At 36.0% G+C, this 27,041-nt stretch overlaps 1 protein-coding gene across 1 annotated transcript in view; it reads left to right on the forward strand.

The window, feature by feature from the left end:
* Positions 1–27,041, forward strand: part of CHM (CHM Rab escort protein) — a 54,680-nt gene that overhangs the window by 13,116 nt on the left and 14,523 nt on the right. The window contains exons 3-9 of the mRNA XM_071757471.1: positions 4,652–4,724; positions 5,912–6,036; positions 9,032–9,389; positions 9,539–9,655; positions 10,297–10,417; positions 11,501–11,726; positions 23,848–23,925. Coding sequence (XP_071613572.1) covers positions 4,652–4,724; positions 5,912–6,036; positions 9,032–9,389; positions 9,539–9,655; positions 10,297–10,417; positions 11,501–11,726; positions 23,848–23,925 — 1,098 coding nt within the window. The remainder of the gene's footprint in view (positions 1–4,651; positions 4,725–5,911; positions 6,037–9,031; positions 9,390–9,538; positions 9,656–10,296; positions 10,418–11,500; positions 11,727–23,847; positions 23,926–27,041) is intronic.

Below are 27,041 nucleotides of genomic sequence, written 5' to 3' on the forward strand. Positions count from 1 at the left end.
CTTGAAGTTGCTGAAGGAATGTAGATCAAGACTAGAAGTTGATTACTTGAAGGGAATATACTTCCCATACTGATTGTTCATATGCAGAGGACTTTCTCCTGATAGCTTGCTGTGTTTTCTACTTTCTCCTGATAGCTTGCTGTGTTTTCTACTTCTGGTCTCTTATTTGGTGCTTATAATTGTCCTGTAGTTATGCACTACTTCATTTACTAAAGATAGGGCAATTAGAAGTGAGGTATGATTAGCTACATTTTGTATTTGAGTTTCAGCGTCTGGAATATAGCATTCCTAGATTGTAGTTCTGTTGTCTGTATCCTTCCTCACTGGCTTACCTTTCCACGTGGAGTTCAATTCAAAGGCAAAAGAGTGTTAAGATGCAGGATTTTACCTCCTCTTTCATGCCCAGTTTGCTCTCTTTTGTTTCTTTGACACATGATAACTTTCTTATTTTGTGACCTTACTTTGCCTGTAGAGGACTTGAGTGTTCCCTGTATCCAAAATTCTGTTTTATCTGAGTGTCCAAAAGCATGCTGGGCACCCTCCCTGCACCCACCCCCAACATACCTGCTTCTGTAGTTTGTTCCACTTCTTGCTAGGCAATCTGCCTCAGTCTTTTCAGAACTTGTAAAATATCTGATGTAACAGAACCCATGTTTTCCTGCAGCCTTCTTTTTGATCTTGAACTTCTGTGACATGAGGTAGCTGTGTAAGTACAGCAACCAGAGAGGGGAGAGGTTGCTTCTCAAAGCAGGTCCCTTTCTTTCAAGAAAAATAGAGGAATTATTTAACTTTCAGTAAGGAAGCCTAGGCAAAACTTGTTAATTTTCTTAATTTTTGACCTTTTTTGAAAAAGTTGTTCTTATTTTGGTTTAGGATCATAGCAAAGGTATTAGGGAATACAGCATAGTCTCAACTGGTCCATGATAATCTCCTTTGGTCACATTCATGTCCCAGGATATAATGTAAGGTAGGACAAGTGAATGCCACCATCACCCTTTTATTGAGATGAAGGATTCAAGAGCAGTTTGGGTTAAACCCTCCCTCTTGGAAGGTGAGGAAGCTTAGGCCACTTTTCATGCTCCAGAACACGATTACTCTGGCAGAATGGGAATTTTTAATACATGTGTCTGTGTACTTAATAGGTAGCACATGAAACTTTATGGCTTTGAAACATAAGTCATTTTGTGTTCAGATCCCTAGAATCGATGTGGCAGTAACTTTCTTTGCAAAAGGCAGCTGCTCTGATGGGTTGAGACTTCTTGCTCAAAGATCAAATGCAGGACAGACACACAGAGGCAGCACTTGGGAGTAATCAGGAGGCATCAGCAGCTTTGCTTCAGACATCCCCAGCTTTGACTGTGACACCATGGCTGGTAGGACATGGCACCAAGAAGGGACAGAGTCAGTGAAATGCTTTTTCTGATCTCATTTATGTTGTATTTGTGCATCTCATGCTTTCAAAAGCATTCAGTTTCTCAACTTGCAGGCTGTCTTCAGAAGGACGTTGGATACTCTCTTGGTTTGGACTGCAGGAATGTTACTTTGTTGGAAAAAAACTGTAATTTCAGTGTTCTGCCCTGGGATTTGCTGATTTATTATTTTTTAATTTTTTTTTAAATTAAAAACGGTGTTAGTAACTGAGTGGAAAATTACAAACTAAGGTGGGTGAAGAGAGAATTAGAGGTCAAAATTTACCTCTAATTTACCAATGGAGGTAAAACCATACATTTCCCAAACTTTGGAAAATTGGTTTCAGCAGTTCTGCCATTAGCTGTGAACTATAGATTTGAGATTTGAAAACATGTGAAGTAAAAGCAGCAATATTTTAATTCATACAAAGATGCAGATAATACAGGAGAAGTTTTGATCAAATATCAATTTGGGAAACAGTATATGGTAGAAAAAATAAAATGCATTTTTTAACTTGGTAGAAAAATTAATTTCTAACTCTGCTGTTACACACTCAAAATATTTCATTTCTTGCTTAGAAGATAATTGAACTATAGCCCAAAAAAGGGGAGAATGTCCATCTTTGTAGTTTGCTGAGAAAGCAGGAGAAGAGGGGAGTTTGGTCCTTGATTTTGGGACAATATTTTAGCTTTAATTAGGCTTTGATCTTGACCATTGCTTCAAGGAATTCTTTGGTTCATTTTCAGGGCAATTACAACAAAAATATTTGGTTACAAAGGACTCCTAATTGTAAAATCATTAGTCAGCCCTTTTTGGAATTCCTCTTCAAGATTTGTACTGAAAACTTTGCTCATTAGATCAGTAATCATGTCTGGTCTATCTTGCTGTGATGTTTTCAGATGAAAAAATGAAGCAATCCTGATTCATCCTGTAATGTAGGGTAAACTAATTAAAATATAGAACAATAAAAATTTTGAAGCTGATGCTTCAAGAGGAGATGAATATTTGAGGTGGGATTGCAAACCCTGTGGAAGGTGCTTAGGCAGCAGAGGGAAGGAGGGACAGGGACAGCTGTGATTCGTTTTCCTGTCCCCTCCTCTCAGAACTGATTGAGCTTCAGAGCAGCATTAGAGAGTGCTTTGTTGAAAAGATTGATTCACATCAGTGGTGGTTAAAAAGAAAAGCAATTTCAAAGGAAAATTCACCTGATGAATGAAGGAATGTTTACATCAAAGATGTTTGACCTCTCACAAATAAACTTCTGTAACTTCTCTGAAAAGAACATATTGATTTCTGTTGCTCAGAATTTTTATTTTAAATATTCTAAATATGCTCAGACTTACATTGGCATAGATTCAAGAAACCCAGTCCTAGTTTTATACAGGTGTGTTCTGCCGTTTCTGTGATCAATGGCCTTGCTTGCTCTGACTGCCAGATTGTATTCTATATTCAAGGAAACTTACAACTACAGCAGCAGATTCCTGTACAAATAAATCTTCATGGCTGTGCTTTTTCAGAGTCCCCAGGGTGGCAGATAATATATGAATATTGAACTTTTTTATTCAGTGGAATCTTCAGAAGAAGCAAGAAATTAACCTGCACCATTGACAACTAAACCAAAGCCAGAGATGATCATTGCCTGTAATTATCAATTCCTGTTCTACAGATTGCAATCTGACAGGATCAGGCATTTCCTTCATTTAATCCTCATTACTTTGTATTCTCTAGGATTAAGGTACCCAAATGACATGGACCCAGTCCTCCCAGTCTGAAACCTGCTGGTGAAGCCACCTTTATTCAGTGAATCCTGGATTTTGTTGTCTTTGCAAAAGATGTCCTATTTCTGTTCTTCACTGTTGCTTTGCAGTAGCTGAAAGACTTTTTTAGGTCAGTTTCTAGTCAGGAGTGATTAGGCATTGTTCAGCAGACATCTGTCCTTCATATGCTAAGTAAGCAACATGGTAGAGAGCATCACCCTCTGGTACTGTGAAGGGACTGACACTCCTAATGAAGTCTTTGTCAGTGCAGATAAGCCTTGTCCAGAACACCCCAGCTTAAACAGGAGAATCAAACTGAATTTTGTTTCTCAGGTTTAGCACAATTATCTCTACAATTTCCAAATGGAAGATGGTTATGCCAAGATTTGAAGTTCATTGGAAAGAGCAGTCTTGACATTATTCTGTAACGTGCAAAACCCAGCTTCTTCCCTAAATGTTTGGTCTGGTTATTTGGCCATAACATCAGATATCCATTCAGGAAGGTATTTTTGGTATCTGTCACGTTTCTGGAGTGCTGGGATACAGTGCCAGAAAAAAGAGTTAAATCCTGAAATTACTTTCTTATTTTGCAACAACTAGGGATTTTTAAGAATGCAATGATTCTATTATTTTTCCTATCAGAGTTGTTAAATATTGCAGATGTGGTATGCATGATAGTAAAAGCTAATTAATCCAGCTGATATTAGAGAAATATTGAAAGAAAAGTTTTAAACAGGAGATTTGAGACAACAGAACTATTAATTCTGTTATGTAAAAGTAAACTAATATTTTTCAATAAATAGTGTAAATATCCACTGAAAAGTAGTCGGAGAGGTATGATCATTTTGTACAAATCAGTTCCTTTGGCTCCACCTACAGTATATGGAGTTTAATAAGATTTTTGCCAGAGCATCTCAACTGCAGTAAGGATAATGTGTTCTGTTAGCAGAAGATAAATAATAAACTTTTTTATTTTACATAATTGATAAGAGAAATATGCTTTCCAATACCTGGACCCTGTCTGAGTTTACTTAACCCTCCTTGGCACAGCCACCTCGTGTAGCAATGAGCTCAGAAGTGACAAGCAATGCATGTACATTAACTTCCCACTGACACCAAGTAAGGATGGCTGTAGTGATGGATGTTTTAGTCAGAGATGCAGGGTCAATCTTGGCCAAGAAGCAAATATTATCTGTATTTTCCTTTATTCATAGCATCTTGTGTGCTTTTCTCATGTTACCTTCCAAACAATTGATTTTGGACAGTAGTCTGTTTAGTCAGAGATGCATACAGATGAGTGAAAGTGGAAATTGTGCATATCATTAAGAGCTGTGAAATATTACAGCAATTTTTATATTCTGCATCTGTAAAATCTGTCATGGAAAAGATTTAGAATGTTTTAAACATGGTTGCCTTTTTCTTTAGGCCCACAAAAGCCATGTTTTATCAGCCTGTTAAGTTTCACTGTTGTTTTTTCTCTGCAGGAAAAATTACTATGGTGGAAACTGGGCCAGCTTTAGTTTTTCAGGATTATTGTCCTGGATTAAAGAAAATCAGGTGAGCATTTGACAAACATTCTAATGTTCCTTAAAATGAAATCTTGGTTGTTTGAATAGTTTGCATAATTTATTCCAAGACGAATTATGACTGTTCCCTTTCTTTTTGGTTATGTTTTAGATCAAAGTGGTTTCTACTTTCCAACTTCAGTGGTTAAGATTTAAATAAAACCAAAATGACAGAAAATTAGCTGTATCCTGGCCCAGACCAGGACAGCTGGCATTCTCTTGGTATGCCTGGGGTATTAATATGAGACCAGTCTAGTGCTCAGTCATACTTTTTGAGTTCTTGAATTTATGTAGAAGCAACTACACTATTGTTTGGTTTCTTTGCCCTGCACCTTCTGTAAATGATAAGCTGGGCGTTTTCATTGCCTGTTTGATTATTTTGCACTCTGTGATGTTTCGGTCTCTTGTTTCTTCTCCAGCTTTCAGCTGATTCTTATCCATTATTGGATCCTTGCATTGAATTGTCCTGTAGCCAGGACAAAAATATGAGTGTTGAGAGTGTATTTTTTTAAATGACTGGGGTTTATCTAATTCATGGCAGTCCACTAGAGGATATTCATTTAGAAGATTGACCACTTGGACTGTATTAGCAAATGGGTGTTCCTGTTATTTACTGAAGTGTTATGAGCCTGTGGGTCTGTAGAAGATGGAAGTGTTTGAGTTCAGTCTCATGTCTGTTTATTTACATGGTGCTACCTTCTGGCATAATCAGTGGAGCTGATCCAAGTCAGAACTTCATATTCTGAGGGTTCTGGTATGTGATTTAGAGATTGCAGTGGGGACAGATTAATACAGTACCAAAATCACTGTTTCTTTTCATGTGATCTCCATTCAAAGAGTTTTGTTGCAAAATTTGGAACTAACCTGGCTGTAGCAAACCTGTCTTTTAATAAAGTGAATTCAAAGTTATATTAAATTTTCTACTAAAACTTGTATTTCATTTAACATTACATCTTCAGAGTACAAGAGCAAGTAATGTAGTGCAAAGGTTGACATGCCATAATAAAGGAAGCAGCTCTATTTTGACCCAAAAAAACGAACAGAAAAAATATAAGATTGTTAAGATTATTGTATATTTTTTTAATATAAGATGGTACAGCAGTTTGGGACTATAGATATTTGTAGTTCAAGAGCAGCTATCAGAGCACAAAATGTAATTTTATAATTGTTCTTTGCAAGGAAATGACTGATATCAGTGATGAATGTGAAGACTGGAGAAAACTGATCCTTGAGAATGAAGAAGTTATTTCTCTTAGCAAGAAGGATAAAACTATTCAACATGTAGAAGATTTCTGTTTTGATGAGTAAGTACAAGTACAGAAATATACAAGTTATTTTTATGCCCAGAGGTAAATAATCATACTGTGCCTTTGGCTGCACCACAGCACCACGTTGCATGTTGTCTCAAAAAGTACCATGAGCTCTAAAATGTTCCTTGTTGAAATCACTTGAATATTCTAATTATAATCTTGTTTCCATAATAAATAAAGAACCAATATTAAATTAGATGAAACATTTCATGGTCTCTTAACTTTGTGTATGATTTTCCTAAGATGATGTGATACTAACTGATGGCAAGCTCAGAAATGAGTTCCCTAACCTGAAGTTTTCACTTTGAAGAACTGAGCATTTTACTTGAGTCAGGACAGAATTAAGATTCTGCTTTTAAACGTGTAACTTAGGCTGGCACTACAATGCTGTCTCTTATCACCAAAAAAAAAAACCCACAAGGAAGAATGATAAGGCTGATAAACTTAGCAAAGAAAAAGTTTTCCAAAATAACTTAAAACTTTCTGAATGTCAGTTATTGTGTTTCTGACAATTTACACATTCTGGCTAGATTCTGCTGCTTTTTCTTAGCTTTTATAACTCCTGTGAAGTAAGCATTAAACATTTATTTTGAAAGAATAAACAGCTGGGTAGTAGTATAATATACACAGTGCAAATCTGAAATGAATGGCCTTAGAACAAAGTGCATCCATCAAAGGGAAAGAATACTGTGTCTACAACAAGCTGTATTGAAAAAAGGCAAATGGCTGAAAAATAAATAGTGAACACCTGTGCTGAATAAATTAACCAGCTGGTTGGCAATTTTTCATTTGACCTATCTGAAGGGGTTGCTGCTACAAGGCATTAATAAGACACATTCATTTTAAGATATTCCTTTGTTAGTACCATTAATTGATGAATGGTGGAAGATAATATTCTAAATTTACACAACAATTTGTCTGCAGATGTATTATTTTTTTCTGAATTAGGAGAAGAATTGTCTGTGCAAAAGTTTAATTTGAGTGATTTTTATAGACAGTTCTTACATTATTCAGGGATATTTGTTCCTATAGGAAGGATGGCAGGACTTTAGATTATATACAGTTTTTAGGCTTTCATGATAAAATGTGTGGAGCTGCAAATCATGCAGATTTCAGTATTTGTTAATGGGAATTGAAAAGAGATGTAAAATATGTAAATACAACATTTCTGTTTCAGTGCTTTTTCAGGCTGATATAGAAAAAAGACAATGTACTGTGAATCCAGACTTTATTTTTATTTAAAAAGTAATAATCAAATATGTTTAAAATTAATTTGAACTGTATGTTGAGCTTGAGTGAAGATAGGAAGGAAAATGTCCTGAATTTTTGTGTTATAAAAAGCTTTAGGATGGGTTAAATAAAAGCTTAATTCTTTTCATTTGAAATAGTTACTGCATTATTGGCAACATCTTTTTCAGTTTTCACAAACATCATGTTCCACATGCCTAAAACAAACATAAAACCCAAACAAATTTACTTTAATCTGGTTTTTTAGTATTCTTTTTTTTAAAAAAGCAATTGACAAAGTACTTACCCTTCTTTGATATTTTGTAGTTATTTAATGCTTGCAATATGAAGCAAAAAGACATAATTAATGTACAGAAACAGACTTCTTTCATTAGTACTTCCTTATAGCAGTTCCTGTATTTCCCAGGGCAATATTTTGCCCCATTCATGAATAAATGCTCCCTGGTGGCAGTGCACAACTTGAGACTTATTCCAAACTCTCATTTTCATGAGCATGTGTCAGTTCCCTGGAGTTCATAAATGAGGAGCAACTTTTAATGGATACAGGGTTTTTTTTCCCCTGTTTTACCAGAAATCCTGCCCCCTGCTTCTGTCTAGAAGGCTCCAGGTGTAGCATGAGCATTTTTTTAAGTGTACTGACTTACTGCTCAGTGAATTTTACCTATCCTGTGAAGTTACTGAAATTTTGTACCGTATGTTTGCAGGTCACCTTTAAAATCAGGGTTCATTAGTTTTCAGCCAAGATTTAATTGTTTATTCAGTCCTTAATGGCTTGTGGCATAAAGATAAAAAGATAGTGTGGAATTATTGCTCAGCTCCTTTCAGTTAAAATGACATTGATTTGATTCATCTCAGCTGGGAGTATAAAGGAAAACTCTTCAGTTCAGAAGTACCCCTTTCTAAGGTAAATGTCATTGAAGTTCAAGATAAAAAGAGGAGACAACATGAGAAGTGGAGGTCTGCTTGATAAGATGAATTTTAAAGAACTGTGTTGAGAAAAGGAAATGGACTCTACAGAGTAAATGTTGTGTGGTAATGTCTCTGCTTTTGACTGGCTGCCTTCAGCTGCTATGCACAGATCTGTAACACTTGCCTGAAAATAACATTACTGCCTGAGCCAACTTTATTCTGTAGGACTGTTACTTGAACAACTGATTAGAATGCAAGGTCAGAGTGGAAAAAGTAATCTGAGAGGTTTAGTTCAACTTCTGGTCAAAACTGCATGCTTCTCTTAGGGACTTATCATCATACAGGATGCAAAATGCTTACAGTCCTATCAAGCACTTGTGCTTTCTTCAGTGCATTTGATTTTTGAAATATGTAAGCTTAATGAATTCAATGCATTTTTGCATTTCAGTTTCAAGAGATTGTTAATCCATAAAAAAAAGTAATAAAATTGCATCACAGTTTCTTTTTTAAAATACTGTATTTCATTTATTTAGTTGTATATTGTGTATCAGCAGTGAAGTTTTGATTTTCGTTTTAAACTCATGAAGAAGAACTCATAAAAGAAGAACCTCAAGTTTTGGGCTTGGTTTTTTTTTCAATTTTTTTTCCACAGTAAAAATATTCTTGTTCACATCTTCAGTGGGCTATACACCTGATTTGGCCAGAATAAAGAAATTCTAATGCTTTTCACTTTTAAAGTTTCCAGCCTGGCACTGACTCAAAACTTTAAGTAAATCTTTAAGACTCTTTAAATGATGTTTTTCTCTCTTCTTCCTCTTGTTTTTTAAACCAGTCGGGATTCAGCTGAAGGTGTTGAAGAAGCTGGTGCTTTGCCAAAGCTGCCTGACCTTGGAGCCTCCGGTGCTGAGGGGGTTGCTCAGGAGCCTGAGAAGGAGATCCCACAAGTGGAGAGCACCTTGCAGGAGAGTCAGGAACCAGAGAAGGCTCCAGGCACTGAGGCAGTGACTGTGACAGAAGGGAATGAAACAGAAATCACTTCTGAGAATGAAAGTTCTCCCAGCGCAGCTGCAGGCGAGTCTGCTCTGGAACTGGGAAAAACTGAAACTGCACCCTCAGAAGAACCCAAGAAAGTCACATATTCCCAAATTGTTAGAGAAGGCAGAAGGTTTAATATTGATTTAGTTTCCAAGGTAGGAATGGAGTGGCTCTTTTCATGTGTGTGAACTGGTAAATAGTTATAGAAAATACCATGCAAATGAATACAGTTGATATCAGTGTTTTCTTTTGGTGTAAGCACGTTTTCTTTACTCATAATTTTCTTTTTTTCTTCACTGTGCAGCTGCTTTACTCCCGAGGTCTGTTAATTGATCTTCTGATTAAGTCAAATGTTAGCAGATATGCAGAGTTTAAAAATGCAACACGAATCCTGGCCTTCCGAGAAGGAAATGTAGAACAGGTATTGTAAAATATTGTATTGCATCTTCAGTCTCATCTTCCTAAAGTCAAGAAACTGAAATAGTTTTTTTTAACATGTGACAAGAAGCTAATACTTTCCCTTAAGATTCTGCTGCTTATTTCATTTCCAAATGCCATAGGATTTGATATGCTACATATAAATATTTTTTTAAAAACCCTAATACTAGAATGTGCAGTCAGTAAATTACTGACATAAATCTTTGCCTTGTAGCAAATACTTAGTCCATGATTGACTTCACAGTTTATTCTTAAAGATTCACAGATTTTAGGTTTTCAGATTCCTACCACAGACTTGATTTGTGGTGTGATAATGGCAGCAGGAGATTTTGGCACAGTTAATTAATGCAAACTTTTTGGATTAACTCTGCAGTCCACGATTCAAGTGAATTTGAATGGAAATAAAAAGGAGAAGAGGCTGAATAAGATTTATAAAATATTGTGGAAATTTGGTGACTTCTTAGAGTTATAATGGAAAATAATGTAAATAGATACATAAGAAAATTACTGTAATAGAAAATAGTACATCAAAATATTTTCTTCTTAGCCAGACTGTAGTGTTGCTTGGTGTTTTTCATATCCAGACTATGGAAAGTATCTGAAATTATTAAAAATATTTTCCAGGTACCTTGTTCTAGAGCAGATGTCTTTAACAGCAAACAGCTCACTGTGGTGGAAAAGAGAATGCTAATGAAATTTTTGACATTTTGTTTGGAGTATGAACAACACCCTGATGAATACCAAGGTAGTGTTTCACTGAATGGTGTACATGCTCTTCTTTTGAGGTCATTCAGTTAGGCACAATTTCGACAGCTCTCCTGTGTTTTCACACAATTTATTTTTATGGATTTATTTTCAAAGTATGCAATGACCTTTTTGTGACCTTTTTACTTCAATGTTAAGGTCTACTTCCACTTTCTCTTCTAGTTCCCACATTATTTACTATTTACATTTTTCTTAACAGGAAAATTACATATTACAGCAAGGTTGCAAAACAGTTTTTATCATTTTTAGGGGTCTCCTCCCCTGTCCTAGGGATTTTTTAATATGGTGTGATGTACCTGGTTTTTCTTTTCTGTTTTCTTGGTTTTTAGGTTTTTTGTTTGGTTGTTTTTTGTTTTTGTAGTGATACCTAAATCTTCACAGTATTTTGCCACAAAATCAGAAATTGAGAAAATGGATTCTTGACTTTGAAAGAAAAAGTAATTTAAGACATGGAGAACAAGAATCCTCCAGAAAATCCTGGAGGAAGAAGGATTCATTAGGCTGGAGTGGTTTATATGTTACAGGCAATTTCAGGTGTGCTGCTGCTAGAGGGGAGGTGCTCAGAGTGATAATACAGGTGACAATTAGAAAACTTAGAAAGTAATAAAGGAGACACCACATAAATTCAAAATTAATTCATTGATTCCCATACTTAAATGACATGAGATTTATTTTACTTCCAGAGACAGTTAAATGGATTTTGTTCCTACATTTTAAAATAGCAAGAATTAATATTCAATAAATTTTGAGCCTTTTAATCTTTGGATTAAGGCAATTATGTAAATGGCTTTTCTGCATGTAGATACACTCAGACCACATCAGTATGGAGTGGGTGTTATTCAGGTATATTTTGGGCAATTTACTGGAAAAAGCATCCCAAGACTGTATTCTGGGGGTAAATTCTTTAACTTGGCTTAGATTATCCATTTTCAGCAAGATGTTTGTTGAAAATTTCAGTTGCTTTTGTTTACTTAAATAGAAAATTCCTTGGTTTAAGTTGGAGCATATGAGAAGATAACAGATGTTGTATGACACCCTCCATCTAAATGTTTTTTTTCCTCAGACTATGAGAACAGTACCTTTGCTCAGTTCCTAAAAACACGGATGTTAACACCCAGCTTGCAGCACTTTATTCTTCACTCCATTGCAATGGTTTCTGAGACTGACAGCACCACTCTTGAAGGTCTTCAGGCAACAAAAAAATTTCTTCAGTGCCTCGGCCGCTACGGCAATACCCCCTTTTTGTTTCCTCTCTATGGTCAAGGAGAAATCCCACAGTGTTTCTGCAGGTAAGCTCCACTTCTAATAGACATCTTGCAGAAAAAAACATCCCTGGTGACCCTGTGTTAATATCATTGAGTAGGAGTCATCCTGATGACAATTTCACATTGGTTTCATTTGTTTTACGTTTTTGTTGGCTGTGAAATTCCCCTCCAAACAAACAAACCAACCCAAACAAGCAAAAAAAAACCCCAAAAATAAAGAAATGTTGGAAATTACACTACTCTAAGACTTGGAAATAATTGCCTTTGTGTTACAAAGGCAACCTGCAGTAGCTGGCTGTTGTGCTGGCTGCCTATGGTAATGAATACTAGGAAGTGAGAAAGATAATTGAAGTCACACATAGCTATCCTTTTTTAGAAACTGACGGAGGAGACTGGGAATGGTGTCTGTCCAAAAGGATGACTGTGCATTTTGGCAGGTTGAGAATTGTGGTTCAGTCTCCCTGAAGCTGTGGGAAGATAAACATTTTCCTTTGGTGTTAGTAATTAATGCTGAGAGGGCATCTACCATTCACAGGCAGATATTTTATTATGTAATTCTTTCGCCTTTGTTACATCACAGACTACTACAAACAGTGCCCCTGATGTGAAGTCACATCTTTATTCTCTTGTCATCATTTTGTAGCTGTGGGCAGAACACAAGCCTTCACCTGTGACTCAAACAGCAGAAAAGCTACCCTGCAGCCCTCTTGCACTGAGCTGTGTACAGAGTGCAGTTTTACATTACATCATCTTAAAGAGCAGCCATATGTTCTCCATTACTGGAGCCCTAGAAAGTAATTAAAACAAAAAACCATATTGATTCCAGGATAAACCACCATCCACTTCCACCCCTTTACTGAACCGTGGGCAATGGGAACGTTGTCTTCAATGGGATTCCTGAGGAGTGCTGGGGATCCTGGTTCCAGCAGAGGAGTTGCTGGATGCTGTGGGGGACCATCAAAAATGAATGTGCAGAGGGTGGGTGGGTTTCATTTTCAGTTGTTTCCAACAGTTCAACTGGCTTTTAAAAGGCTGTAGGGTTTTTTTTCATCTTTCCTTTTGTTGGCAAGCAGCCTTTCCATCTGCTCTGTGTGGGATTTTAATGTAGGTCTGAAGTAAACATTTGCTCTATTTTAAAAAAGCAGTATTGCATGATTAGGCCATTTTGGTGTCTGACTGATATATTTATGTATCATTTGTTTCAGTATCAGTGCAAAATCTTACTTGCTTTATTCTTTGTTGGGGGCCAAGTTCATCTTTTACTGCTCTTGAGCAATTTGTTTTACAGCACTGTTGGATGTAATCTTTCTCTCTGGTCTGTATGATAAATTCTGGTTTTCTTCTCTAAAACAGTACTGAAATTACTGCTAGAAGAATGGCCTTAGCAGCTTCAGCCTCTTTGGCAGTATATGGGGTGGATGCAATTCTGTGTTGCAGGAAACATATATAGAAACATTCTGGGACAATTATCACAGTTGGTGGAAGGTATCTATAATGTAGTTGGTTGGCACCAGCAGCTGACCATATTGTAGAAGGTCTTATTTGACCTTAGTAACAAAGAAAGTCCATGTGGAATTGTCCTATATGATGTATATATGTAGATTAATATGTTCCTATTAGTTAGAACAAGCTGGGCCTTGTTCTGTACTACATTTAATAGAGATGTTATTAGGTAACTTCATCTTTTGTCAGTAGCCTTCCATCTGTATCTTCAACTGCAGTTGTATAGAGATTTTGTTAACTGTGGCCTTGTGGATTTGGGTACTTAAAGGGACAATTTATGACAAAGAATTGGTTTTGGGTGAATACTCTGGGCACAGTCATGCCATAGAACTATGTTTGTAGATTTTTTTTTTTAATGTCTTTATAGGATATTGTGTGGAACCAGGTGTCTGTATGTGACCAACAGTTTAATAAATCAAAAGATGATCAAAGCCATTCCAGTAGCACAGGTTTTGCAATTAGACCTTGGTTTCAAATAGCTGGGGAAAAAAAGTAAATTTAATAGTTAAAATTGAAACTAGAATTTTATATTTTTTTCACTGAAGGTTCTTCTCATTATAATTTTTTCTTGCATTCTGTAAAGTCCTTTAGCTTTACTTTGATAACATGCAGTTTTCTCATCTGGAGCTGATAACATGCAGTTTTCTCATCTGGAGCAGTAATATATTTCAAGAGTTAGCAATAGTGGTGTCTAGAAGTCTTACCAATATTCACATCAGAAAATCATTATGTGATCACAGGAATTCTTCAAGTGGCCTAAACTTTCTATTTATGCCCATTTATTGCTGCATTTTAGGTGTTTTGGGTTCAATTGTAAGTCTTGCAGTAAAGACAGTATTTTAATAGTTCAAGCAAATTACTGTCAAACCAGGAGGTAATTATACTTTTAAAAGGTTTTATCATAGAAACTCTGATGCAAAATGAAGTATAAACATCTTTGGTTTTCAGTGAAGAATTTAGGAAGCCATTGCAAATTTTGGGGGGGGTGAATCACAATTTTTAATCATGGTCTGCCTCGGGTCTCCCTAAAACCAGAGCAATATCAGAAGAATCCTGTTCATACTGTAGAGTCAAGTGGTAATGCCACCACCCATACATCATACCCTGCAGTTTTTATCACCAGGTTATCAGAGTAAGGTGTCACCTGGTCTGTGATTTCTAACCACCCTTCTGTATTCTGTTTTAATGTAAACCTCTTGAGCGTTTCTTGCAGCCAGTTACACTCTGTGTTCTCATCAAGGCTACTGTTATAAATGGTGTGCATGCATATTTATGTGAATGAGTCAAAGACATTTGTAAGTCACATCCTTGCATTCCAAATGAATTCTGCAGAAACAATACAAGGTTTTATAACTGCTGACGCCACCTGAGTGAGTAAAAGCAGTGCTAGTTCTTTATTGGTTTAAACAGCTATGGTTTAGGAGAGAAAATGAAACTTTTATATTTCTGTAATGCACCTCCCAATCTGCTGAGGTGCAGATGTGAGATTTCTCTCTCCATAAATGGTACAAGGAAGGTCATTACAAGCCTCATGCAGTCATGAGCTGACGAGCAGCAAAACTTTTCCTGGCCTGTGGAACATCTTCTTTTGGTTCAAACTTGGTGTGAAACTTGTACATCTCTTCCTCTGTAATGAAGCAGTAATATTAAGGAAGCCTTTACATTTCATATGATAATCACAAGACACCAAAACATCTAGGGGGTAGTACATGGTGTCTTTTTTTTTTTTTTTTTCCCCTCTTTGTTAGGAGTCATCCAAGAATTGTAAAATATGGTCATGGTAATAGATGCTGAGGTGGTAGAATCTTCTCAGCAGCTTTGCCATAGGAATTGGTGATTCCCTGACTTCTACAGGGAGCCAGTTACTGACTTTCATTTCCTATAAACAGGCTTTGAACTTCTACATGGTGTGTGGATTTGGTGGGCAACGTAACCTTTTTTTAGTAGTTGTCACAGATTCTAGCTGAGATTAGTCATTTTTGGGTCAGTGACAGTAGTAATTTTGTGATAGAGGAAAGAGCTGATTAAGATGGTTCATCTCTTTCAATCCCTCTATTTACAAGAAGATTAAGAGTCTGGGCTGAGATATGATGGATTGTGTGATTGATTTGGAGGGTTCCTGTATATATTTCAAAAATGAATAATCAGTTTTTACCCGTACAGTTGAGCTATTATCTGCTACAAGTGTCAAAAGCCTCCAAGGTAGTCTCAGGTACTTTACATTACCAATTACATCCTTGTTACAATCTCTAGGAAGGCTTTAGTGATCTGAAATCAAGACCAGACCTGAGGAAACCTGAGTGTAACGAGCATTTAGATTTGATCTATTAAGAATTTAGTGCAATATCTTCATTTGATTCTATACATGAGGATCATGTCTCCACATGTGAGCCATCTGCATATCTTTTCCTCATGTTAATTGTATGATTTGGCATATTAATGAGAAATTCAAACAATGTGAATTCCTTTTGGCAATCAGATATGGCAGATTTGAGTCTTGGCAAGTGTGCAATTCCATGCAGGTGTGAAAGAATCATGGGAGATTTAAAAAACACAGGTTCTGAGGTATGACTGCAGTCTTCCATTTCAAAACACCTCATTTTCTTCTCTTTTACTACTTAAAATTACATTCTTAGGACCTGAAGATTTATTTTGAAATTACTGTCAACTTCTCAGTATTATGTGGGTTTCTGTAATAAAACACTGGGTAGTGAGAGTAGCTGCAATGCTCCTTTCTTCTTACTGTTTTCTCTTGCATTTCAGTCAAATAATAAAACTTTTTATACAGTGTGGCTTTTAAAGACAAACTTGATGTATTTCTCTTCACTTTCTTAGGAAAGGAAGGCAAGATGTGCAAGCACAGTTAGCATGGTTGTTTGTAGGATCAGATGTTTGTTTTTCCCTCTAAGGAGAAACTCTTCCTTGGGATAAACATCAGGGAAGTGAGATAATCCATCATTCTGAGACCTGCTCACTAGTGATGGATGGATAGATTGGTAAAGTAACTCAATAATCTTCATTTTTTTTTCAGGTTATTCACAGATCAGTGAGCATTGTCGTTAATAAAGCTATGGAATGCTTTTGTGTCCTTGCCCACATTATTTCTCAGGATTTGACAGGAAAAGGCTTTTAATTTGGAAACAACCTTTGTTGTGAAATGCAGTCTACATTCATGAAGCTTTGAAAATACCATCCCATGGTACATTTTATCTTTTCAACAAGATGTTTCAGTTCTTTCTTTTAAAAATTACTTACAAATATGAGAGCTTTTCTGCTCCTTATCATTTCCCTGACTAGAAATACTGGGTTACAGAAGTTTATACCTCATGAAGGCCTTCAGCCATTAGACTGCATCACATGGGATGCTCTGAATCATATGGATGTTGTCAACATATATTGATTTCAGATTCCTAACTAGGCGTGGAAAAGTTTTCAGTCAAGTTATTGCATTACCAGGGGACAGAATATACCCTGGGGAAAAAAAAAACAAAACAAAACCATCACAAATTTAAAAAGGCAGGAAAAAAATTGTATTGTCCTACTCTTACTCTTGAGCATTCTTGCTTCATTTTACAAAGTATTTGGAACTTGAAGGCAAGAGATAACAATGATAATTTTTCAGCAATTACTTGCTTTAATAATTAAGACAATAATAACATAAAGGAAATATATCTAATACATTATTTGGTATTATGTCTTTAGCAGTCTCTTAACATGTGAATTACTCTCTGGTTTTGTGGCAAGGTGCAGATTCTGGCTTCTGTATTCTTCTCTTCCTGAGAGTTGTGACTCGGACATAGAGTATGTTACAGAATTTTCAGAACATCTGTGGAAATGACATGGTTATTTATTGTTGGAGAAATCTGGAGTGTAAATGCAAATATAATTTAGCAGAGTCCTTTCTCAGTAAACTAGCAGACAGAGAAAGGTAGCTTCCAAAACACTACTGACATAGTAAAATAGCCCTTGAATTTCATTGAGGGTTAAGATAACTTGAATTTTTGTCTTTTCTGGAGGCAAAGAATACAGAAATGGATTTTATAGATGAGCTAATGCTTAGTGACTGGTTTCTAGTCACTTTTTTTTCTCTCTGCCCTACAGCCCTGTAGTCCAAGCTCCTCTTTGAGGGCAGAACTGCTGTATAATTGCTCTGAATGCCCTTGTGCAAGGAAGAGCTGCTTCTCTTACAGGATCAACAGAACTTAGGTCCAGACAGGTCTCAGACTTCACCTTCCATAGTGAAGATTTCAGAGTGCATTTGTAGTAGCTGTCATCACTGTAGTACAAAAACCACTGAACCTATTTCCCTTTTTTTTTTTTTTCCCTCCTGCCGTGTAGTAATTTCTTATGCTTTCCACAGTGCCATAGCCATAATTTCTAAGACACTTGAATAGTTTAATTCATTGCATGATGGATCCTCACCTTGATTCTATGTAAACTATATGTTTCTTGAGATTAGCCTCCCAGAGAATGATTCTTAACCTAGATTCATTAAAGTACTGTTAATTGCAGTATCCCTGGAAAATGTTTATATTATTCTTCCATTTAAACAACTTTTCCTTCAAATTCCAGTTTTGCTTAAAATGGTTAAAATGTGTTGTTTATCTTGTAGTTCATTTCAGATCTTGGCCCAAAACTCAGTTGAGGGTACACTGGGCAAAGTGCAGTTTTTAAGCTATTTCAATATGAGGTCTCTTTTTACATCAGTTTGTAAAGCAAGATGCAAGTGTACTGAGTAAATTTGTTGAATTAAACCATTTAAGCTTAGCAGTGTCTTTATTTTATCAAACAGCAGCTTTTACATTGTGATTAAGAGCATTCACGATCTTGACAAAATTTCATAGCTCTGAAATTTACTTATTTTAGACCTTGGTGCTTCAACAAGTAAAAATGCTTTTCCCTTAATAGTTTTATGGGACTGTTTCTGCCTATACTCTTACCTAGATAAACTTTCATAATTCTTTGTGACTTAGAACTGTTCCCTAAAATCTTAAGCATTTTCACTCCTGAGATTTTCTTGTAAATAACTTATTGGGTTGTTTTGGTAAACTAGAAACTAAATTTATCATTCTTTCTAAATATTTAAGCTAAATCACAGACAGTTTATTTAAAAAAAAAACAAAACCAAAAACAAATAAACAAAGCAAAAACCCCACAAAAAAACTCAAAACCAACCAACCAAAACCCCATAAAACACAACTGGAAAGTGAAGTCTAAAGTTTGTGTTCAAGAGTGTTCAAGAGAAGTCTAAAATTTGACACAAATTCAATTCCTTTTATGTTTATTTGATCAGAGACTCTTTACCATGGAGGAATCTACTCATCAAGAATTTATGGTCAAACTTAGTTTCTTTTCTTCTTTTCATGAGCACTGGAAGACCTACGTTTTGCACAGATGTTTTTTCCCTGCTCTGAAGTGTTCCAAGTTGTAGGATGTCACATTTAATTTGTTTTTTCATAAACCAAGAAATTAGATTAAAGACTTTGCTTTCAAAATCCTTGTGTGCTAAACATCTTTTTCCTGTCTTTTCCCCTGGGGAAGATCTTTTATTTCCTGTTGTACAGAGAATTCTTCTCAAGGGCATCTCATTCTCTGAGATACCTCATTTATATGCCCTCAGACCTCTCATGAATTACTATATTTTTTTTTTTTTCCTTATTCACCAGCAGTAAAATCCTACAAGAAACTGAAGTTAGGTGGGTTGTACACAACTTGCTGAGCTGGCCACATCATGCAACCCAGGTGAAGGTGGTGTTGAACCAAAACCCTTCTATAGTGCGGTAGACATTTGCATCAGAGATGACTTAAAGCCAAGCAGCTGCCATTCCAAGTTCGATTTTTTTTGTACAATATAATTTACGTATGTGTTAGCACCTCTTCCTTCAGGTATGAGTGTTTGTGCAGGTTCAGTGGGGTTTTATTCTGTGGGTATTTTACAGATGGGAGGTAAGAAGGTAGTTTCATAGTGGAGGGTTTGTAGAAGGGGGTAGCTACCAAGTGTGGGTAATTATCAGAACATCTTCGTAGTGTTAATGACTGTCAAGTGCATTACTAGTTAATCTTGCATCTCATTTATTTGTGTTAGGAATTTGTTAATGGGTACTACTAAGCTTCTTTTCCACAACTCTTCAGACTCTCTAAACAGCTCTTCTCCAGCAGCTGTTAGTAATGTAGCTCTTGTATTAGTAGTAAGCTTGCCAGTAGTGCAAGTTTACTAACAGTTCAATAACTGCAAACAGAGCTTATATGTGGTTGTACTTTTATCTACAGAAATTTCTCAGGTTTTTTGTTGTCACATATTTTCCAGAAGCTCTCCAAATGCCAGTTCTGGGTGACATTGATTATTCATTATTTCTTTGATGGTTTGATGGATTGGGTTTTTCTGTGATCTGGATGGGCACCCATACTGAGACTTGACTTGTTATGGGATATCAGTGTTGGCAAAATTAGCTGTCTTAATTTTTTTTTCTAATGTAGCCATTTTATTAATTCAATTTTTCTCCATTCCACTTTTTAATGTTTTTAGAACACACAACAGTATTGTATAAAAGCTCAGGTTTCAGGAGCATTTGAGGAAACACGGAATTTAACACAAGAACCAGGTCACAGCTTGCTCTGTGTGTAAAAATAAACTGAAAGAGGACAATGCATTAATTCAGCATTTGGTGTGTTTTGCTTTGATCTTTCTCCAAAGCTTGCTGTGCTCTACTTGCAGTATTCATCTGTAAGAAGGGAAGCAAATGGTTTTTGCTATAGAGAACTGTGCAGTTGGGGAAGTAAAAAACAGCTCAGGTTTTTAATTAACTGTTCTCTGTGTTTGAGAAAGGAGAAGACAAACTGTAAAAAAAAAAACCCTAACTTCTTGTGTGGAACCATGTGATATAGTTTCCCAATTCTTTATCTAGTTTCAGAATGGGTAAGTCTGTAATTTAAGGGTGTTTATGATATCTCTGTGATGAAAATCAAGATGTCAGATGGAGACATTCTATTTTTGTTCAATTAATATCAGAGAGCATTACATCAAAGCAGTAAACTCCTCTTGTAGCAACAGATGCAGCAACCCTGAAGCCTATTTTCTCTCTTGTTACATTAGTGTTTAATTAAAGAAAACAACTAGTTGGAGGCAGTTACTTTCTGTGAAATGTAATGAAGATTTATTTTGTAAGTGACCTTCACTGTATTAGCTGAATCAGTAATCAGTAAAATTAATAGAATAATCAGATTATATACAAACTCATAAATCATCGCGAATGTGCTGTCAAAAATTCAGCTTTTAATATGTCCTATTGTTTCACAGCTGTATTAAAAATTACAACTGCTGATTCCTGCCTTGATGGGAACTGAAATGGCATTTAAAGGCTGTGTGTGATGGAGGGCTACCCAGGCCAAAAATTTTCACAACTGTTAATTTAGCTGTAATACGATTTGATGTCACCAGGGCAAAGTTGAAGTTGAGTACAGTGTTGTTGCTGTCTTTCAGCAAAACTTGAATTATTGGGGGAGGCAGTCGCCAGTTAATTAGAGTAATATCAGTTTAAATGTCTGTCATTTAGGGTTAATGGTATCAAAGAGTTGCCTTGTGCTTGAAGTACAGTCCAATCATCTTGAGTAGCCTATTGTATGAAAGCAGTGTTAGCTCAACGATTTTACTTTGCCATAAATTATTGGGATGCCTTTTACTTTAATATTTCATTTTCTATATTTAAATAATTTTGGCAAGTTCTTCCTAATCACGTCATCTGTCATGCTAGGCTGTTTCAATAGGTGTTTGGGCTCTTTGTCATTGTGGAACACAACACAATCAAAATTCCTCTCCATTTTTGTTTTAAAAGAGGAGTTTTCCACTGGCCTACTATGAAAACAGGTCATGCCCTCCTCTGCTGGATAGCAGGCTGCTCTTGCAAATAAGTAATTCACATTTTTGCGCAGCCAAGCAGCAAAGTTCTTTCAAAGAGGGCTGGAAAAATAAAGTGCATGTATCAAAAAGCCCTTGACTGTGGCTGAAGTCAAAGGAAAAATATAATTTATGTTTTTTAATACAGGAATCTTAGTTCCAGTTAGGTTAATAATGCTCTTCTTATATACAGCTTACAAAATAAATTCATCTGAGTTGGTTTGAAAGATCCTAATACATGCTTTGTCAGGCAAGAAGCCATTGATTGCAGCAGCAGAGATAATAAGCCTCTAGCTCAAGGCTCTATAATAATTCTTCAGTGGATGTTTAACCTTTGTGTCATCTTCCACAATCTCCAGACAACCAAGATTGGGATTCCACATGGGATGTATTTTCCCTGCTTCTGCATGGGTAGAAGAGGTGTGCTTAGGGACCTGGATATCCTGATTGGGCAGATCCCAAGGGTGGTTGCTGACCTTTCCTTAGGCTGCTGCTGCCCTTGGCAGGATGAAATCCCAGAAGATAAATAGAATCACACGTTCTTCCTTTAAATGCAACACCTAGGCAGGCTCCCTTCATGGAATGGCAGGTGGATTTTCTAAGTTTTATCCCCTCCCAGTTTCAGCTCTGTCCTTCCATCTGCAAGTTGAACATCTGGGTAACCCTAAAGCTGAGCTGAGCAACAGGAACTCAGCCAGCTCCCTGTGTCCTTCTCTGGCCTGGTGAAACAGAACAGTGTCTCACTGCAGTGAGTGTGCTACAGGTGGTTGGATGATTTACTCATGAGAGGCTGTTCACTTGGGAGTAATAGGGATCAGAAGGAGAACCCAGGTGTATTTCACTTGTAGGACAAAGGAAGAATTGTCTTATGTCACTTGATTGATAGTTGTGTCTGATAGAGGGGTTCTTACTCAGAAAAGTGTATGCAGATTTTGTCAATATGCAAATAATTTCCTCGTTCTTTCTCTTCAGTGTATGTGGGAAGAGGGCAGTGATAGCTGATTGATCTGAGTGCACCGCTGGAGATTGTTAAATAAGTAAATAAATAAAATATGTTAAAGATTCCCGAGATAGATCAGACACTGCAAACAGTTCAATGCTGAAATCGTATTGTAAGGGATCAGACACATCCCCCCATAATTTTTCTTTGTCTTTCCACTAATTTCCATGCTGTCTTTAAATTTTAAATTCAAAGAATATTTATTTTTTACCATAATCTGAAACATATTTACTTTGTTACACCAAGTTCTAAAGAACTTCAGCCTCTGCATTTTATTTTTTCTTATTAGAAGAATGCCTCTGAAATAATGCACTCTAATTAAAAACCTGAAATTTATTTTAATTCACAGTTAATCATGATGCTTTGTCCTTGAGAATCTGCAGCATCCTGTTTCTGTAGGATCATGAATTTGTCTGCATTGTAGCACTCTTGACAGAAAGTTTATAGACATTGTTTTTAAAATACATAGCAAAACGAATATTGGTTGGCTTTACTTGCTTGACAGCATTTTGAAGAATGTGGGCTTATAACATCTTTCAGGAGCTAGAAATAAAAAGAATGTTAAAGCAAGATTTGTCAGAATCATTTTAGTGCAAAGTAAAAATTTTCACCATCACTTGCAGAAACTAAACTTCCATTTTTTGTGCATTAATTTACCTTCTCTCTCACCAGTTCAATCAAAGAGTCAATCCTAGGGGTGAAGCCTGGCTTTTGACAGATAGAAGAATTTAAGGTGCAGGGATTAACCTGGAATCATGTTTATCACCAGACCTCCTGAATCTTTACCATTTCTAGGAGGGCGGTTTCAGACTTTGTGCGTGGGTGTGAAGAGTGTTGGTCAGAGAGATCTTCAAAGGGGTGATAAACCAGCCTGGTTAGTGATGAAATTTTGCAGTGGACAGGTTTCACCTGGAGTCCTGCATATTTCAGTAGATTGTTATCTTGAGTTTCTTTGAAGTTTCTTTAAATTCTGGGTCTGAGTTTTTAAACAGATGAGTTGTGGTACTGGCTTAATGTTTGGGCAGTGTAATTTTCGTGGGTTTAAGTACTGGGTTTTGATTGTGGACAACTGCAAAGTAGCAGTTAAATATAGATCAATATACTTGAGCTTTTGAAAACCCGACCCGTGAAGTCATTTCCCTTTTTTTATTTAGGAAATTTTTTCATCATCAGCCATGTACAGAATGTCTTAAACTACTAAATAATAGCATAAACAGAACCCAGAGCAATCACTAATTGTAAGAGATTATCTTTAAATAATAAGTTTTAATTTTGTTGGCATACTTCTCAGTGCTCTCAAAATTTAAGCTGCCAGTGAAGTTCCCAGAGTACATTTTGTAAGAGGAGAGAAATGACTTCAGATTCACACTTAGAATACCAGTGGGCCTTTGGTACAGTTTTTGTGTGCCTTATATTCTCATTCCATACCTTGTGCAGTGCAGTGTGGTCAGTAGATATTTTGTGCATCTTCAGTAAATAGATGCTTTTCCATCCTGAATGACAAGCTAACAGAGTGCTTAAGCTAATTCAGAGGATTAAGAGAAATGCTAATAAGATAAATGCTAAAACAATTAACACTTCATGAAAACTATTTGGATTGGTTTTTGATTGTCTGATTCAGAGATTAAGATGTTGCATTAAAATACTCTGTGACATGCACAGTACTTTGCCTTGCTTATGACACACATGTTGATCACCATTACTGGTGACAGTGGTAAAACCTTTATTTTTTCCTCCTGTGTCTCTAGGATGTGTGCTGTGTTTGGAGGGATCTATTGTCTGCGCCATCCCGTGAGGTGCCTTGTAGTGGACAAAGAATCTGGAAGGTAAGGGTAAGATCAGTAACCTTCTGTTTGTATCCAAAACACAGATGAAAAATGTGTTAAATCAGTTTTTTAAAAAAAAAAGATTCTTCAAAGATCCTCCTTGGTATTAATAACACATCAACCTTGATTAAAAGTAATTTGTGTATAGGTCCTCCAGAACAAGGAAAGTGGGTCTAGAATATAGAAACTAAATTAATTTCCCTGTGATATTACTACAGCTCCTGATCACCCAAGCTTGGAAGACAAATCATTTCAGCTGCCGGGGGGCTGGTGATGAGTGATGTTAGTTTTCCTTGTGGCCTTACCTACTCTAATTGATTTTCATCAGATGACAACAAAGCCCTCTGTTATTGCATTTTTAAAAATGGAGCTCACCTAAAGACTCATCAGATTAATCTTTGCTGATAATGCATGTCACTCCAAGAGAAAAGACTTTAATGAGTTTTTAGGTAGATTGTTGTCATAAACTATGCTGCCCTCTTATCCTAGGATAAATTCTTTTACAACAATATCAGGCCTGCAGGTGGGTTTAAAGTTGAGCTAGGAAAAATCAGCCACAATTTTTTCCACAGTGGCATTTTTCACACCTCTGTAAATTGTCATGGTTTCTGTTGAATGTGTCCTATGAGTTATCAGTCTTTAAAAGTCTGTTTTCAAGCTAGTTTCTGTAATTGAAATGTTCAAAACATTTTGCAGAAGATTTTGAAAATTAAGCTGTAAAATAAGAGGTAACTTTTTATTAGGAACATTAGGGCTTAAATGATTGGTTTAACGTGTTTACTTTCCAGTTGTACTGCACATTTGATTCTCTGAACATGGCTAGATTTGTCACCATATGCTCAAGCAGTGTCTGCTTTCCCTGTTTCTATGCAACAGGTTTTATCATTCTGTCAGTTCCTTGAGGTTCTGAAGTTCACTGCACAGTTTTAGACTTTGAGGTGGCAATGTGATAGTCTTTCATCATATGTGTTGCTAAGTCACATACAAATGAATTATGGCCCTTTCATAAATACTGTAGTTGGTTCTAACTGTAATATTTGGACTTATATTGTAGGCAGCTTTGTTTTCCAGTGTTTAAGCATTTAACTTTCATTTTCAAAAAGACAAAGCTTGTAGTTTGTAGCAGCTTCGAAACACCTCTCCCTGCAGATCTTAACTGGACAGATGTCCAGTTCCCTTTGCACATTCTCAAGACCTTTGACATGGCTGTTTTCTGTCTCAAGGTTAAATATATATATATATTCAAAAAAAAAGGTGGAGTGCTGCATTTCCTTTAATCTGCTTTTAATTTTTTAATCTAATAAGTTTCTTGGGGTTCCAAATAAGTTTCAAGTGTCCTTTTTGTTTTTTTCCTATTAGGCTGCTTACTGAATAATAGATTTTCGAGGTGCAGAATTACTGAAATATTTTTAAGACTTTACCAGTCTTTAATTATTCCATTGCTCTTTTAATAATGCAATTATCTGATGCTGAATATGAAAAAGCACAACACACCTGGCTTTCCAAGTGTAGTCACCTGCCTGTTTCTGGTGTCTCTTTTTACATGTTCCATAGTTTCAGAGAAGGTATTATACCAAGTAAAGTAGCATTTAAACATCAAAAGACAAGTTAATAAAAAAAATGTATGGAAGAGAAGGGAAGTGTCATGCTTCTTTGAGATGATGAATTTAATGGAGCCTGGGTCAAAGTAAGTTTTTTTTAAAAAGTATTTTCAGCAATGAAAGAAGGCTCATATTACAATCTGGTTTTTCCCCTAATGATTTTTAAAAGTCTCAAACATCTTCACCATCACAGAAATGTCGCTCAAAAAGCTGAGTATGTGGTTACTGAGGTACATTTAGGTATTTTGTTATTTGGGTACATTATTTTCTCATGATTTTATTTTCTCACACCTGATCGCAACATTTTACTTGCTGTGTCTTTTCTTTAGAGGGTTCCTTGGCAAGCTATCCAGTTTGCTGCTAAGATCATCACTATTTCCTTTCCCTTTTTTAAAATTCCTGTTACCTCTTTCCTTACTGCATGTTCCCTCCTTGCTCCAGCTCTAATTTCCTTTTGACTTTCAGCTTCAGTGTTTTGCCTAATAAAATCCAGCTATCAAATTGTTAATGAGGGTATTTATGAGTTACTGAGCTTTTGAGTCAACAGACCATTAATTGTAATTGGTAATAGACAAATTCATATCTCGTTGTCATTACAGCTGTCTCTGTAGTTTCAGAGGCAACTTACATTGGTTACAAACAGTTTAAACTTCCAGCACTAGAAATTTAGCCAAATTGCAGTATTCATTACTATTTTATAAGCATCTTCCATAGGCTTCCAGATTTCATTGAAACCTTAGTGCAGTTATTTTTTTCACTATCTTAAGATTTGTGCTTTGGTACATGTAAGGAAAAATTATATTTACAGCCTTGATTTTATTCTCAAACTTTTTGTTTACAGTGTAATTTGAAGTTCCTAAGTATCACCCAAGTTTATGCCAGCTCCTTTCTAGACATGACTAACATTTTCTCCAGCACAACATAAATAAAACCTCATTGAATATGTGGTTTAATTGCTTTTTCCTTTTTTTTACTGCCCAGAACTATATATGCAGAGAAGAGTAAATTTCACCCCCATCTACACAGTTATTTTTATGATGATACTATAGCCCTTTTTTATAGTTTATGAAAATAAGATTCAGGGAAGACAGGGTGAAACTGCAGAAACTTTTAGACATATCTATTGCAAGGTTTTACTAATCACTTGAAAATTTTTATATTTTCACATATTGTATCAGATTGGGTCTGCTGTTTCAACATGTGTGCAGAACATCCTGTTTACTTGCCAATGCTCTGTTAGAAAATAAAAAGCACATCATATTCCTTAGGCTGAGGAAAAAGCAAATTAGATGTATTTCTGATCATTATTTTTCTGTTTATTGTTTATTTTCTCCATGTTTCTTGTAGGTCATGTTTCTTTTTATCTGATAAAATTGGAATTATTTTCAGTGGACTGCATGAATAATTTTATGTTGAGCACACCTCACATATGTTTTCAATTACATCATTCTGTCCCAAAAATTGAAAAGATGTGATAAATGGAAATTTATACATGTGTAATAAAAAGATATAGCA

Source organism: Heliangelus exortis, chromosome 14 (assembly GCF_036169615.1).
Source record: "Heliangelus exortis chromosome 14, bHelExo1.hap1, whole genome shotgun sequence".
In the NCBI taxonomy this organism is placed as follows: domain Eukaryota; kingdom Metazoa; phylum Chordata; class Aves; order Apodiformes; family Trochilidae; genus Heliangelus; species Heliangelus exortis.